The sequence below is a fragment of the Haliaeetus leucocephalus genome, unplaced genomic scaffold (assembly GCF_000737465.1).
Source record: "Haliaeetus leucocephalus isolate CR32 unplaced genomic scaffold, Haliaeetus_leucocephalus-4.0 Scaffold450, whole genome shotgun sequence".
Lineage (NCBI taxonomy): Eukaryota > Metazoa > Chordata > Aves > Accipitriformes > Accipitridae > Haliaeetus > Haliaeetus leucocephalus.
Window position 1 is genome coordinate 18,467,565 of NW_010972886.1, and position 16,252 is coordinate 18,483,816.

A 16,252-nucleotide genomic window follows, 5' to 3' on the forward strand; every position below is an offset into this window, starting at 1 on the left:
CCGGTCTCGAGGTTAAGAACACCAAAAGGCGCACCATGAAAAGGTATCCACTCTTCACTGGTAAAGTAAGCACAACTGGGATGGAGCAGGCGTGGCTCGGACCACCCACTCCAGTGAACAGCAGCTCTGCTGAACACAGGCACTCGATATTGCACACCCCGGCCTTTGCATTGAAGGAACTTCCAAAGGTCTGAAACCTGGTTCTACCAAAAAGCCACAGGACTACTTATTTGGCTAGAAATCAGCATTTCATGATCATAAGGGGGGGCTGGGCAGCAGGGTTTTTTTTCCCCAAAAGACTTTTATAAGTTTTCACAGTTCAGTAATACAGTTGAAAGCCAGCAGCCTGCACAGCATGCAGTAAATCCTCTGGCGCAAAGCAGGAGCACCCCCTTCTCTCAGTCTCGAGGAAATACTTCTCTGGAATTTGCTAGCCATGGGAGAGAAAGAAGGAATGCGCTACAACCATCTCCACAATTCCTTGTCCACAGCGCGGGAAGAAATTCAGAGTCCAAAGCACAAGCATCCTCCATTTAATTTGCTCATTCACCCTCCCAACGCATGCAGCTATTTCACCACTTAGTTGTCCCCACAGGTTTTTTTCACGTGTGTACTTTCATAATGAGATTCGTCACTCATTACAAGCGCCCATAAGGTACGTTTTCACCTTCACAGAGAAATAAACACATCTAGGAACATCGCGTCGTGATTTTTGCTAGTTTAATGTATCAGCAGCGCTTCTCGGCAAGGGCAGAGCAGCGTACCTCAGCAGCGGACTGAAAGCAAGACAAACACAGACAACCCTTTGAAATACGGAAATACATCTGGTGTCGTCGTTCCTGTATCCCCAGTGTTTTGTTAGGTTAGCCTGACGCAGTTTGGGAATCTCGTCTTCTGAAGGACAGAGGAGAGGCCCTGGTATTCCACGGACGCCGTTTTTCACCAGCCCTTTTCCAAACCGGCTCCGACAGCGGCGCAGGGGGCGAATCCGTTTCTGCTCACCCAACGTCCACCGAGGCCAAGGCTGCTGGAGGAGACAACCGGAGGGTCGTGTTGACCTCCCAAACCCGCTGCGAGGGCAGGGAAGGAGGCAGAGCGGCTCCGGGGACGCACCGAGGACCTCTCTCCTCGCCTCAAGCCGCCTCCAGCTGCTCCTGGGCGGCGGCGAGACGGCGCTGCGGGCGGCGCTGGCGCCAGCGGAGGAACCGGCGGCGGGCACGGCCCGCCTGCCAGCCCACCAGCACCCCGGCCGCGAAGGCGGCCAGCAGCGCCCAGCGCACGGCCCGGGGCCGCAGCACCTCCAACCCCATTCCCCGTTAACCGGCTCCAGCTTCGGCACCGCCTCCCGCTTCCGCCGGAGCGGGGGCGGGCCCCGTTAAAGGCGGCGGGACCGGGGAGGCGTAGCGTCTGTCTGTCCGCGCCATGGCGGAGGGGGCTTCGCAGGTAGCGAGAGCCGTCCGGGGGGGGTCCCGTCCCCCGGGCTGGGACGGTGATGGGTCCTCGCTAGCAGATCGAGGGAGGCGGGTGTGCGAAGCTGCGGCGTCCCTTGTACCGCTTCTCGGGGTGAAAGGGAGCTCCTGTGAGTGAGTGTCTGCTCCCACACCCACTGACCGGCTGTCTGTGTTTTCTCTCTTTCCCCAGGACCTCCTGCTGGCAGCAGCCTTCGTCTCTGATGCGCAGTACAACAGAAATATTCCTTTTAGGACCTCTCCGGAGGCTGTCAGGTAAGGAGGTCCACGTCCCCACAAACACCCACACCATCGCACTTCTGCGGGGCTCTGCACTAGTCTCGCAGGCGGCGTGCGGTGCTGTGGGGCGCTTAAGCTGGGATAGGGAGAGCTAACTGCAATTGTGTCCAAAGAGCAAGAGCCAAAAAAGGCTGGGGGCCTCGAGTTCACCAGCTGAATGCTGAGAAGGTTGGGTGGGTGGGATGCAAAGAACTGGATTTAAGCTGAAATCTGTATGTCAAATGGGGCTCAGTGTATCTGTATGTTGAGGATGGGAAAGGAAACAAAACCAGAGTGTAAAAAAAAAAAAAAAAAATCTTTCAAGACTGAAGCTGCAAGCACTCTGTAGGGATGAAAAATTTGGGAAGTGTGATCAGCCCTCACCTGTGTGGAAGGGGTGCTGGAGTGTGGAGTGTGGCCGTGCTGGGTGTAAGCAGCAGGGTTTCGGTGACAGGGGGCTGCATGGTTGGCCTGTGTAGTAGAACAGCCCTGTGCCCGGTGGTCGCAGTTGTTACTGGTTGGGTTGGTCACAGGTGGCACCAACCCACTGCACACCAAAACTTCAGCTAATCAAAGGAGCCTGTGGCACCTCTGCTTAGGTGTACTTCAGAAAGGGTGGTGGCTGCTAGGGGCAGGAGTCATTAAAAGCTTATGTTAATTGGCAATAAGTTAAGTGAAATTCCCCGAAGTCAAGAATGTTTTGCCTGCAGTGCTGACTCTCTTCTCTTTTAGTTGCTGGTAAGAGGCTGAGCAGCTTCAGTCAGAGAGATGACTTTTCCTTCAGGCTTGGACTGCTTTAGGCAAACTGTTTCCATGTGTGAAACCTAAGAGAAATGGCTAGTGTAGCAGGAAAGGTGATAAACAGGCTGCTAGCAAAGCAGTGTGTGAGCACTAATGACTCCTGTAGCCTTCCCTGCAAAACCCTTCCCTTTTATTTAATTCTCATGTCTTAGCTAATAAAGTTTTTTGGGTGTCTTGGAGGCACAAGTATGGTTAAGTATGTTTGTTACAAAGGATTTGAGCAGATGTATGCCGTTGTGTAGCTGTAATGTCTGTTGGCTTTGGAAAAACAGACTGCAGGCATATAGTTTATCCTGCCCAAGTATGCTTAGTATAAATAGTAGAAATAAATGATCAGGTTTTACATGGTTGTGTCTTGATGATGTTATTAAGGGCATAATATCATGTAATCTGTATAATTATCTGCCCTGTAGCCTTTATGCAGGTGGTTATTGGGCAGATGAGATAACTGTTTGGCAATGTTGGCAGCTTTTTTTATTGGCAGAGAAACTATGTGCTCTATAGATCTACTCTGCATCTCCCCAAAGGAGCCACTGCTGCATGCCATTGTGTGAAACCTCCTGTGAGAGGCTTAGAGCTGGATGTGTTCATGGTTATTGCCAGCATTCACTGGAGGTTTTGCTGCCATAGGGGATAGAATACTGCTTGAGTTGTGTATTTAAAAAAAAAAACAAAAACAAAAACAACAAAAACCAACCCAAAAAAAACTACACAAAAAAAAGTTTACTGTGCGACTCCATACTTCTCTCCGGTGGCTCTTCTTATCTCTTTGCTTTTTAACCTGCAAAGAAAGGATGTTAGATAACTGATCAGACTTAGTTTGTGTGTCATGTGGATACCTGAGCTTAGCATAAGTTTGCACTTGAATTAAGGAACAAGGTAATTACAAAAAGGAAGCAGCTTTACCAAATCTGTATGTTGCGGTCTTAAACTGAACTGAAGAATGCCTGTGTTCCATCTTCCTGGGTTTTTTGCTCCCTGAAAAGGAGTATAGTGTCTATCAGCTATGAGACTATAAGAAAGGGCCAGGAAACAAATTGCCAAATCCCTGGCTGGCAAAAATTGTGCTGCTGTTGCCCTTCTCCCTCCATGACTGTTTGGGACAGCATGTGCTGTTCTGCCAAAGTGCATTTGGTGAGCCCATAGGTATGTGCACTGAAGCCTTTATTTATGGTGCCACTGCCTTCTTTCTACAGACTTTATTATCTCTATAATCACTGGATTATGCGAACAGTCACCTACTTCTTCATCTTTCTCAACCTTTCCCTTGCGGTGTTTGAAGAACCTGCTGTGTATCCACTTCCCTTCCTGGTAAGTTTTCAGTGTAGAAGCAGCAACGCAGCCAGTATTGTGTTGCTCGGTAGAGCAAGCAAGGGTTCCTTGCTTGAAACTAGTTGTCAAAGGCCTCGAGATACAATTGATGCTGGTATTTCTGTTGATATTTTTGATCTACTGAAACAGGGATGAAAAAGGGCATGGGAGCTAGACAGGGACTATGGGAGCCATTGTGGCCATCAGCAATGGCTGGTGTGACTAGAGACAAAGTCATGTTGCTTTTCTGCATCTCGGAGAAAAATTCCAGCCTTCTATGTGACCCAAGTCCAGTCTTCATGTCTGAAAGCAGAAGTGTAGTGTTGCCCTTGGGACTGACTTTTCTGTAGCCTTTATTTGTTCTGCACTCCTTGAATGTGCTCCTGGAATCCTAAGCAAATACAAGTTTACTGGCTTTAATGTACCTGTGGCAGGAATTTCACAAAAGGAAGCCTGAAACTATTGCTCAGTGCCAGATATGTGAGCCTGTAAAATAGCCAACAGCAAAAGCCACTGGAAAAACTTTTATACTGACTCTGCCTGTTTACACTTAGCCTGTACCCCAGCCTGCACATCCTCATCTGTGCAAAGAGGACTAAAGCTGCTCTTGGATGTCCTGACTTGGGCCCCTTCTCTCTCTGCAGGTCACTTCTCTGATCGAAGTGTTGTGCCTTCTGGTGTTCTTCGGCCGACTGACACATTTTGCAAAAGTCACCCTTCGCAACGTATTCTGGAAGGATACCAAGAACATCTGCATCATGGTTGCAATCCTGGTGAGTTACGCCTAGGGGAGCCTCCAAGGTTGAATTGCCCAATATGGAGGTGGCTTTTTCCTCCTCTTGCTTTCCTGGTAACATAGCACTGAGGTACAAGGGCTCTACAAGAGCCATAGCCGAATCAACCAACACTCAGGCCTGTTCTCACAAACCTGTTGTGTGTGCGTCTGTCTTGTATCAGCTAACCCTATTGTCTTCACCATCTAGACATATTTCCAACATTGCTTCTGGGAATTTTCCTTCTTTCTTCTACAGTTATCTCTAACCGACCTGGCCATATATGGGGTCCTCAGGATGTACAACATGAGGAGCATTCGATGGTCAAGAATTGTGAGGCCCATCTTCCTGATCAACTTTGCAGAGAGTCGCCAGGTAAGGAAGAGGTCTGGTGGGGTGTATCCCTGGTGCAGGGTCATATGTTTGGACAGTCTGCTGCTTTCTGAGACCCAGGGGATTTAATGCAGAAATAGCAGAACTTAGGTTCCTGCGAGTGAAGGTTTCTCTCGGAGGTGGCCTGAAGCAAGAATTTGAGATGGAGAAAAGGGTGCATTCTCACTGGTGCTGCTTGGGCTCTGTGCAAAGTACCAAAAGGCTTTGCCCTGTACCCATGGGCCATGTTATTGCTGTCCAGAGCCCTGGGCATGCTTGGGTCTGGAACTAGAGCTTCTCACCAAACACGGTACTGTGATGATTTGGGGAAGATCATGCTTAACAAAGTGTAAGGCTGCATGGAGGAGGAATATTTCTTGTAAGGTCAGTCCATGAGCTGTGCTTAGTCCATCCTGTGTGGAGGAGCAGCCTCTGTTTGCAAGCAGAGTTAGATACTGTCCTTGGGAGGCGTGAACATGAGCAGCACTGCAGACGAGAAGACTGTTTCTCCCTGGGTCAGGGGCCAGGTTACTTATTTCTGGAAGCCTCCTAGGCAAACAAGCACAAGTGTCATGCTGTTCTCAGAAACTGAACTTGTAGTCCAGATGGGTGCTTTGGACTCTGATTCCTCTTGTCACAGGAAGATCTTTGCCCTGCTGCCCAAGACCGTTCTGGTCCTGACTTGCATATTAATAAACTACGGTGGTGTGGAGGCCTGGGGGAGGGGGCAGTTGAACTCTCAGGCTCAGAGCATGTGTTTTGTGGCCTGGAGTGACGGGCTTCTGTCCCTGACCAGTCCCCTGCAGCAAGAGCATCCCAGCCATGCCACAGGACTTTCTGTCCCTTGGCTAGCAGATAGAGTCTCTCCTTCCAGCATCTCTTCTAGGAAATGAGGAGGAAAGGTCTGGTACTCCTGCACAGGTTTTAGCAGAACAGAGCTGGCCCATCTGGGTCAGAATCTCTCCTGCCAAGCGACAGAAGAGTACCTGTACCCCACTCTGCTTACCTGTCCCTGTGTAGACATTTGATCCAGGTGGGATGGTGAGGGGAAAAATGGGTACCACCTTGCCTTTAAAGGCTTCTTTCCTTCTCCCTGGCAGATTCGGAGAGCCTTCCGCAGCATCCGCAACACGCTGCCAGAGATCACCTACGTCTTCTTGCTCTTCATGTTTAGCCTTCTCATGTTCTCCCTCATGGCCTTGAAGCTGTTTGGTGAGAGGTGTGAATACTGCTTTTGCTCAGAGCTGGGTGGGAGGAATGTGTGTGATACTTCGGGGCAGAAGGGAATCTGGCAACTCCAAATGATTGCTAGTGAATACAAGCACTGCTCATACATGCAGTTCCTGTGGTGGAACATGTCATCTCTGTGCTTAACTTCAGACTGTCCTTTTCCTCCTAGGAATCTCCAGACAGCAGAAGGCTTGCCGTATTTCAAAAACTACCTAGAAATTGTGTTTGACCTCTATGTGCTGGTGACGACAGCAAACAGCCCAGATGTCATGTATGTATGCTGAGCTTGCAGTCTTTCTGTTGTGAATGCTGGTATCCTGCTCCTAGTGGCAGGATCTCTGGTTAGAACAATACTGTGTTTTGTACAAGGTATTTCAGAGCAGCAACAGGGCTTTTGCTTTTCCAGCCTGCAGGGGTTTCATGAATTCTCAGCCATCTGTTTTATAAATGGCTCTGAACCAGAATCAGAGTCTAGGAAGACTTTTAGAAATGATGCATTAAAAATACTGCTTTCCAAATGACACAGTAGCTGATAAAGGCTTAAACCAGAGGACAAACACACACACTCTCTGATTAAAACCCTTTCCTGAAAAAGAAGGTTGTGGTCTGGTAATCAGATGTCTTTTTCTCTTGTAATATTTGCAGGGCTTTCTATGCAGACTTTTTTTGATTTGCACAGCTGTGTTTAAACTTATGCAAAGGTTGGTCTTTCCATCCTTATTTGTTCTAACTGGGTTCCCATTTTGGTTTGTGCTGCAAAGGTGCCATCAAAGAGGGGGACAGGGAGGAATGGCACACTCATTTGTGTGAACTCTGACTAGAACTGTGATGTTACAGGGACCCTGGGCATTTGGACTGAGAAATGCCGCTAGTCCTCCTAGAGTAAGTGGAAGAGGAGGTCTGAGTGCAGTTAGGGTCTGTGAAGCCAATAACCAGCTTATGACTGAGACATCGCCTCAAGACTCTGCACTTACACTTAGCCATGCTGACAGAAGCTTAAACTCTGTGCTTTCTCCTTTGCATCCCTTCAGTCAGGGCCCGATAAACTAGGATTAAAACCTAGTGGAAGAAAACTGTTCTCTAACTGAATTAATGCATAGTTTTTAGCTTGGGTATTATCTGGCAAGTTTGATCTGGCTGTCCAAAACAGTACTTAGAAATCTATCTGAAATACTGTTTTCTTGTGGTTTATTTTATTTCCCTGTTTGTCTGTCCAGCAAGTAGCAATCTCTCTCCCCTCCTCTAGGATGCCGGCATTTGACTTCAGTTCATGGTATGCCCTGTTCTTCATCGCCTTTGTCATTGTCAACACTTATATCTTCATGTCTCTCTTCCTGGCTGTAGTGTACAACAACTACAAAAAACACCTGAAGGTAATGTTTGGAGGGGTGAATTGTGATTGGTGACTGCCTGCTGTTCTATATAGCCTTGTAAGGAAATACCTGGCTTTCCCTTGGAAAGGTTCTGCTTCTGGAAAGTGTGGAGAAGGGCATACAGCTTCTTACCTTTGCTGATGCTCTACAAATAACAAGACAGGCCCACCTTTTGTATCATGGGGATTGCTGTGAGTTCTGCTTTTAGCATTTAACAAAAATTTTCTGTGGTGCTGTGGACCCAAGAAGTTGCAACAGATAGGAAGCACATGTCTCTGCGTTAGGGTTGTTAGAGGCTTAGTCCTAGCTCAGAAATGCTGTCTGTATGCAGGAGACTGTTTTCAGTTGGCTATGAGCGCGGGCACACTTCTTCTACCACTGTGTGTGCTCTTAAAGCAAAGAAAATGTAAAGGGAGGTCTAAGTAAATTGGAACTCTTGCTGCTTCTATCCAAACTGAGTAGGTGCAGTTTGGTACTTGTGATCAAAGGGTGAGAGCTGGAAATTCCTGGGTGCTCCCATGAGGGGATTGGTTCTTTCTCAGTAAGCAGCCTGCTAGGTCTTCCCAGAGGCTGGTCTCCCAAGGGTGTAAGGTTCTTTAGCCTGCTCGTAACTGTGTGCAGAAGAGGATCTCTGCCCCTGATCTCAGCAGTATTCACTTATGGATGGGAAGTGTGTGTGGACACACCCTCTTTGCTTCTGTGACCTGTGAGCATGCAGATCCTGTGGTCTTTGTCATCTCCTTCCTGCTAGACACTATCCTTTGTCTTTTCTTCCGGTTTTTCAATGTATCTCCCAACAGCAAGCAATCTATTGATCCTTCCACAGTGCTGTGCAGAGGGCCCCTGGTTGCCTGTTAAATGGCGTTTCTCGTCACCCCCACTGACTGTGCTGTACTTTGTGTCTAATACCACTCCAGGTGTTTTCCTCTGAGTCTCTTCTTGCATCTCTGTGCTGTGAAAATAAGATTTTTTTTTTTCTTAAAAAAAGGAGGGGGAAGGGTGACTGAAGCTGCCTGAATCACAATACTCTCTCTAGAATGAGATCCGTAAACTTGCTTACATGAAGCACCGCAAGATGATAGAGGCTTTCAACCTCCTGAAGGAAGAGGAAGGAGCACAGTTTGTGGTTAGAGAAGCCCGCTGGAAGCAGCTTGTCAAGCTGGTGGCTCCTGATATCAGCAACTCCCACCGAGAGCTGCTGCTGTGCATCTCGGATAATGAGCAGAAGGGTTTCATAGGTGAGCAGTGGGGCACCGCTATGCCCAAGGGATTGGGGAGGAGCCCAGGGTCAGGAGCCTCATGCTTCAAGGGTTTTGGCATTGGGACTTGTGGTCTGTGATGGACCCAGAGGGACTCCAGGCCCCTCTTCCTGCTTCCCTCCAGATTGCTTAAGTCCTGAAAGGTTGTTCTTTCTGCCTGTGCTGTAGCCCGTGTCATGTACGCTGTGGGCAGCTCTTCATGGCCATTTGACACCAGGCCAAGCTCGCCATGGAGAATGGGACCTCCTGTTCTCAGCACAGGAAAAGGAAAGCCTCCCTTGTTATCAGATTCCTCCAAGCAATGTGGCTTCCCACACAGTCCTCTGGAGCCTCTCGCTCTGCTCCTGCTGGAGACAGGATATCGGGAGAGATGGGTCAGTCTTCTCATGCTAGATCGTGCCCATCCTGATCATTAAAGGTTTGTGTTGGTTGTTGGCCTATGGTTTGAGCCAGTCCCCCAGGAATGGGGCAAGAGGAGCTGCTTGAGTACTGAGTTCAGCCTGTTTTGTGGTGGATACCACTTTGGGCATGTGCTTTGTCTGCTGCAGTGAACAGATACTGAGTCCAGACTGCTGCAACTTGTGTGCATATAGGTTTGCATTTGCCAGACGCTGTCTTTTTTAATGATGGCAGACTGATGTGTAGTGCTCTCCCCAACTGCAGACAAGAAGTCCTTTGTACAACTGGCAGATCTCCTCAACATCCAGGTGATTACCCTGAAAATACGCAGCCATCCGCTGGGTCAATGGATGCCTCGTGTATACAAGTCAGCAGTGAGTCGGTTCCTGCGCAGCATGGTTAGGCACAGGTAAGCCTCTACTGGTGGAACAAGCAGCTCTTAATGTTCAATGGGCTGCAGAGCAGTGGTGTTGCAAGCAAATGCTCATCTGGGTGTCATGCTGGGAAGTGCAAACTGCATTTAGGCAAACATTGGGGGTTCCACTTTTGAAAGTGTTCTGTGGACCAGCTCTGCTCTTAGCCTTCTTTCAGTGGTGCAGAGAAAGTAGACTTGGCTATTGGTGAGTCCATACCTCTTCCAGTCCCACTTGTTCAGATCTTCTATGGGTGCCAAGTGTAAATAACTTTTACTGAAAGCAAGAAGTGCATTATGGCCTGCCTTGAAGGACCAGACTAAATGCTTCACTTAAAGGTGATCTTACTTCAGCAGTCTCTGCTGCAAAGCTGCATTGTGCTGCTTCATCAGCTCTTACCAAGTTGGTACTATAAGCTACTAGTGCTCTGTTTCACACCTGAGTCTTCCCAGCATTGCAAAATCACTGAGATCAGAAGGAACATCTAGAGATGGTCTAGTGTAACTGCCTCGTTCAAAGCAGGGTCAGCTAGAGTAGGGTACTCAGGGTTATGTCTAGTTGGGTTTTGAGTATCTCCAAGGATGGAGACTCCATAACCTCTCTGCAACCTGTTCCAGTGTTTGACCACCCTCAGCTAAAAAAAAAAAAAAAAAAAAAAAACCCCCCAAAAAAAAAACCAAACCCAAAAAAAACCAAAAAAAGCTTTTTTGTTTAAATGGAAAATCCTGTATTTCAACTTGTGCCCCTTGCCTCTTGTGCTTTCACTGGATCCCACTCAGAAGAGTCTGGCTCCATCTTCTCTACACTTTTCCACCAGGTATTTGTACATACTGAGTTCCTCCTGACCCTTCTCTCCTTCAGGCTGAACAATCCTAGCTCTCTCAACATGCAATGTGTCAGACTATCCTATCCTTTAATCATTTTTGTGACCCTTTGCTGCTCTTGCTCTAGTATGTTCACGTCTCTTTTGTACTGGGGAGCCTAGCTGTCAACACAGCACTCCAAATGTGGCCTCACCACACTGAGTAGATGGGAAAAATCACTTCTCTCGACCTCTTCGCAACACTTTCTGATGTAGCCCAGGATGTTCTTGGCCGCCTTTGCCACCAGGGTGCATTGCTGGCTCACGTTCAACCAAGACACTCCACTCACCCGCGATTGTCTGCAGTGCTGCTTTTCAGATAGTTGACCCCCAGCCTGCAGTGGTGCCTGAGGTTATTCCTCCCTGGGAGCAGGACTCTTCATTTCCCTTTGAACATAGCGAGATTCTTCTCTGCCCACTTTCTCAGCTTGTCCAGGTCCCTCTGGCTCCAGCACACCCATCTGGTGTACCAGCCACCCCTCCCAATCCTGTATAGTCTTCTGTTTCACTCATCTGGTCTTTCTGCTTGAGAAATACTGCTTGACTTGTTGGAAACTCAGTTGCAGTCAGTCTCTAAGAGTTTGTTTAACACTGAGAGTGTTGGCAGTGGTGTACCTTGAAGGCTTGTGCTCTGCTTTGTGTTGGACTTCAGGGGAAAAGCTAAACTCTGCAGTAACTTTTCCAAACTCTTGGGTTTGGGGAGAACTGATGGGTAAAGGTAGCTTCCTAAATGGCAATGTTTGAGAGAGGAGGCGAAGAACTCCTGAAATAACACTGTAACTTTTACCTTTTGGGGACTGGCAAACTGATTTCTCTTTTTTTTCTTTCTGCAGGGGATTTGTTTGGACTTACGATGTGGTCATTCTAATAAATGCAATCTTCATTGCTCTGGATGAGGAAACACCTTATATTTCTTATGCGGAGTGGGTCTTCCTTGCTTTGTATATAATTGAGATACTCTTGAAAGTGTACACTTACGAACCAAGGGTGTTCTTTGGCAAAAATCAGTTCTGGAACTGGTGAGTGGGATGAATGTTTGTGTTAAAGGTGGTGTGAAGTATGATGAGATCTTTGTGTTCAGCTCCTCATAACTGAAAGTCTCTTGGAGAGATGGGCTGCTTAACTCCTGTGCCAGGGTGTAATTAAAATGATTGTGTGCATCAGAGGACGTTGTGCTATTTCCTGGCCTAACCTGGCTCTGACAGGGACTACTATTCTCTGCCCTGCTCTGTCTCAGTCAAAAGTCACTCTGCAGTGTGTGAAGATAATGGCTGGGCAGGGGAAAGCATTTTGCTAAACAAAGCTTTTCCATCTTCCCACCCTGCAAAGAGTTTGAGATGATGCGGGGCTGTCTGGCACAGATGTGAGGAAGAGGGAACACTACTTTTCTATGTTGTGTGGCAGCTTAAGTGCCCATTCTCTGTCACCACAAATCTAACAGCACTGCCTTCCCTCGTGCTAGGTTTGATACCCTCATCATCTTTGCTGCCTTGACTGCAACAGTACTCAATACCACCCTGAAATCGAGTAAGTGCAGCTTAAGCAGTCTGCATGCATCTGGGAAACTTGGTGGTCTTGAGTCATCTTTTGCCATCACCTTGGGCTTGGGAGGCTTTTTAACAAGACAACGAATTTCCTATAGGGTTCCTAAGAACTAACCTAGTCTTTATTTTTATAGCTACCTGTTACAAATAGTGTTTAACAAGGACATAATCGTAACAAATGTAAGAACATGCTTTACCTCTATGCTTCCCTGCTTATTTTTTGTAACCAAAAAAATCTTTTTTACTTTCTCAGCCACGAAGTACAACAGCCAACAGATCCTGGACATTGTCTTCATCTTAAGGGTCCTCAGGCTAATAAGGATTGTTGACAGCATTCAAAGGTAATGAAGAGAATGGGATAGGGATATGCTTTTTGGGGGCAGGCTGTGTCAGAGGCTGGCTGAGACAGTGCCTTGAGTTGTTCTGCCTGGCTGGTTTGGACTGACCATGGCCGCTCAGCAAAGCATCCCAATGTGCCTGGGGTGAGCCCAGTTGCTGCAGCCTCCCTAGAGACTTACTTATAAATAAGAATATGTGGGGAGCACATGCTGGATGGGATGTGACAATAAGCAAGCATGGGCTTTAAAAGACCCTCCCCACAGCAAGTGTTGTCATGAATCATTTGCTGTAGGTTCCGGGTCATCATGAACACACTGATAAACATCGTACCGACAATGTTGACATTTGGTGGGCTGACTCTGGTAAGAAATCCTGGTATCTTAGCTCAAAGCACTCCAGTTTTACAGGAATGTGTCTTAAGTCTCATGCTCATGCTGTTTCCAAGAGGATAAATGCAAATCTCTGGATGGCAGACCTTTGAAACTGTAAGTGTCCATTTGATTCTGGTTATTGCACATGTAAACGTGTGCAAAAGGATTGGGTTCCTGCTAGCTGCCAGGTCAGGACATCCTTACTTGCTCTATGTGGCAGTGAGGATGTTCTGTGCAGTCTGGGTTTCACACTGTAAGGAATCAAACTATGGTTTGGGCAAGAAGCTGAATGAGAAACCTGTTTCTCAAATAGTTTCCTAAGAATAGCTTCTATTATGATTTGAGAATACTTCATTTCCCTGTATTTGGGCTGTAGTTCTTGGCCTATTATTCCTGCCTGGTAGTTGCTCTTGAGTGGCTTGGGTCTCTTGGACTCTGTGCTGCTCCTCAGCAGCTTGCCGTGTCTGTAAAAACTGCACAAAACCTGCTGGAACTCTAAACTTGCCATGGAGCTTGCTGCTCACTGGAGAAGCAGGCAATGGGGTTTCTCTTCCCAGGTTGTGTACTGTGTATTTGCTATTATTGGCATGGAGTTATTCCATGGGAAAATCCAGTTCTTCCCTGCAAGCTCGAATGTTCCTCATGCCCTGGAATGTGGAAACCCAGCTCTCAAAGACTCTCTCTTTGCCCGTGGGAAATACTGCAAGAACAACTTCAACAACTTTGCATCGTCCTTCATCGTCCTGATGGAACTCACTGTAGTCAATCAGTGGCATGATATCCTTTGTGGTGGAAGGTCCAGACTAGAGGTGATCCATGCTCTTCCCTGACTCTGCTCTTCCCCTTGTATTGCACGCACCCATGCACACAGTGCCAGACAACAGAGAAATGGTCCCTGCAGAGGGCTTTGTTCAGAAGGTCGTTGCTGGGCAGTATTACCTGGTTTCTCCCTTAGTGCTATTCTGCAGCAAGATGTTCTCCTCCTTTAGCACCCTTGCCCTTAACTCCCATGATACTCTTTGCCAATGGATTTGCGAACGTGACGGTTCAGCCTGCAAAGCTGTATTTCATTGCCTTCCACATTGTGATGGTGATAATTATTGTCAAGTAAGTTTTGGTTTGCCCTCCTCTGCGTTGGAGGGAAGAGGGGCTCTGTCCCCTGCCAGGCTGCTGCTGATGGTCTCAGGGTCACACATAGTGTGACTCTTCGAGACAGGCAGGACATGCATTATAGAGGAACTGGCTTCATCTATTCTTGTCTCCACTGAGTGCTGCTCTGACTCGGAGCTCCCCATCTCCAGTGGAGGAGGGGATGGAGTGCTGGGGAATGAGCCTGGGAATACTGAGACAGTTGTTGATGCCCAAAAGCGGGGCGGGGGAAGCCAGTAAGGAAATGCTGCTATGTAATTCTGCTCATCATCTCTTTCAGTATCTTTGTGTCATTCATTTTGGAAGCTTTCTTTGTGGAGTACTCCCTAGAGAAGAGTGAAGTAGAAACAGCCATTGAACAGAAAATCCAGGAGCTGGGAATGGGAGTTCAAGAGTAAGCCCCCCAAAAGGGTAGTGCTAGATGCGGCTGGCTTGGCACATCTGATGAGGGCTGTGGGACTGGAGGAAGATGCCACTCTCTGTCCTGAGGTGTGAGCTGAGACTCCTTTTCCTTGTCACAAAGTTCTTGCTAACCTGTCATGACCATGTAAGCATGGTCTAGATCTTAGCAGAAGGCTACTCGCATTGGCCTTGCAGCTGTCTCGCTGAGCTCTTCCAGCCCAGGGCTGTTGCCCAGAGGACAGGAGAGATGCTGGAAACCAAGAGAATCCATTGCTGCTGGGTACGTGTGGGGCCCTGGGGTAGGACATGTCCCTCCCTGGGGTAACTTCTGGTCCTTCTTGTACAGGGATGAGCTCCAGCATGAACAGCTCCTTGATAACATGGAGAGTGCTGAGCATGATCTTGAGGGGGAAGGTGGAACAAAGCCACAGTCTAAAGGACTGGTGTTTAAAATTGCCTCCAAACGTAAGTGCAGCCCTTCAGTGTGCCCAGTCTTTTGTTTAAGAGGCTGTGGCTCTGAACTGTCTCTGATCATAGCTCTCTCTGGGGAAGCTCTCAAGCACTTCTGCTTCCTTTGGGCTATAAAAGCAGCTAAAACTCAGGTGGAGGTTTTGAGAGAACTGTGGACACACTAATGTTTGCTGTTTCTTTTTACTTCTGTAGCAACTTCTTTTCCTCTCTTCTACCTTGGCCCTTCTGTGCATGCTTGTCTTCACTAGCCAGTCTACAAAGACACTGCCTTGGTGGCTGAGGTTCTGCTGTTGCCAAGAAGTCTATTATCTTTTCTCCTTCCTATATGCACTTTGCATTCCTCCTGGCTTCGATCACAGGGTGACTATATGCTCCTTTCCTCTAGCTTAATGGCTATTTTTAATTCTACTGGCTTTCTTGCTGTACCTTAGCAGTTCCCCAAGCTCATGCTTCTTGGCATGGCAGCTGATTGGGGTCACAAATCCATTGAAGGACACATGGTAATAGAAGTGCTTAAAATAATGGTCTTACCCTTTACAAGCGCTCACAGTGCTTAAAAGTATATGGGGTAAAATACCAGGAAATGTCATTTGGGGCATTTGTTTTCTTGCCTGTTTAGCGTAAAACATGGGGAGCAGCCTTTGAGTAGGAGCTGCCTTAAGGCGGCCACTACTTAACTCCTGCTGAGGAACAGGAGTGGATGCTTACAGTGCCTTTTTTTTTTTTTTTTTGCCACCTGCAGGGTACAGGACGGTTGACGCTCTGCTCCAGCGTATGTTTGAGGCAGAGATACCCCTTGAGGACGAAGGCCCTTCATTTGAGGAGATCTTAAACTTGTCCCCTACCGCTGCCGTACCCAGTAATCTGACTTTGGAGAACACTGCATAATGGGAGAAATCCATGGCAGTCAGCGAGGAGGAGCTAATTCTCACCTGTCTGGGTCTGGAACCCATTCCCTGGCTGGCTGCCTTCAGCATGGGGGCCAGATTACACAGGGGAAAGGGCAGCTGATGCCTGAAATGGCTTTATCTGTTGTAAAGTGTCATATAAATGTTGAAACTGGAAGTACTCTCGCGGGAAGGCGGAGGGAGAGTTGGCGTACCTGGCTGTGCCAGCCCAGAAAGGGTGCCATAGTCAGTATGTTATGAAATACCTACTACTTGTAACTGGCGTCTTGTATTACAGTGCTTTTATATGCCTCTATGGACCAATGTAAGCGGAACTAAACAGCTCTTTAGTGCATTAAACGGGGCAGTCTGGAAAAAATGACCGATTCTGCCAGCGTTAATGAGGGGAGGGGGCTGCAGCGCGCCCCCGGGCGCTGGGCTCCTCCGGCCTGCCGCCTTCCCTGCTGCCTGCAGGGGAAGTAATCCCAGCCAAGCCGAGGACCAAGGCGCAGGGAACACCGCTGCCTGGACCTGCCCTGTGCAACGTCGAGCTTTGCTAAATCTGGATT

General features: G+C 48.1%; 1 protein-coding gene across 1 annotated transcript; it reads left to right on the forward strand.

Annotated features, from left to right (window-relative positions):
• Positions 1-1,360: 1,360 nt before the first annotated feature.
• Positions 1,361-16,198, forward strand: LOC104836346 (two pore calcium channel protein 1-like). The gene is made up of 19 exons (XM_010574885.1): positions 1,361-1,443; positions 1,642-1,724; positions 3,725-3,839; positions 4,484-4,612; positions 4,871-4,987; positions 6,085-6,203; positions 6,384-6,485; positions 7,461-7,587; positions 8,624-8,825; positions 9,510-9,654; positions 11,354-11,539; positions 11,983-12,047; positions 12,318-12,405; positions 12,696-12,765; positions 13,332-13,551; positions 13,791-13,881; positions 14,204-14,317; positions 14,672-14,790; positions 15,539-16,198. Exons 1-19 carry the CDS (start codon positions 1,423-1,425, stop codon positions 15,682-15,684), a joined length of 2,259 nt encoding a protein of 752 aa, XP_010573187.1. The 5' UTR covers positions 1,361-1,422; the 3' UTR covers positions 15,685-16,198.
• The last annotated feature ends 54 nt before the right edge of the window (positions 16,199-16,252 follow it).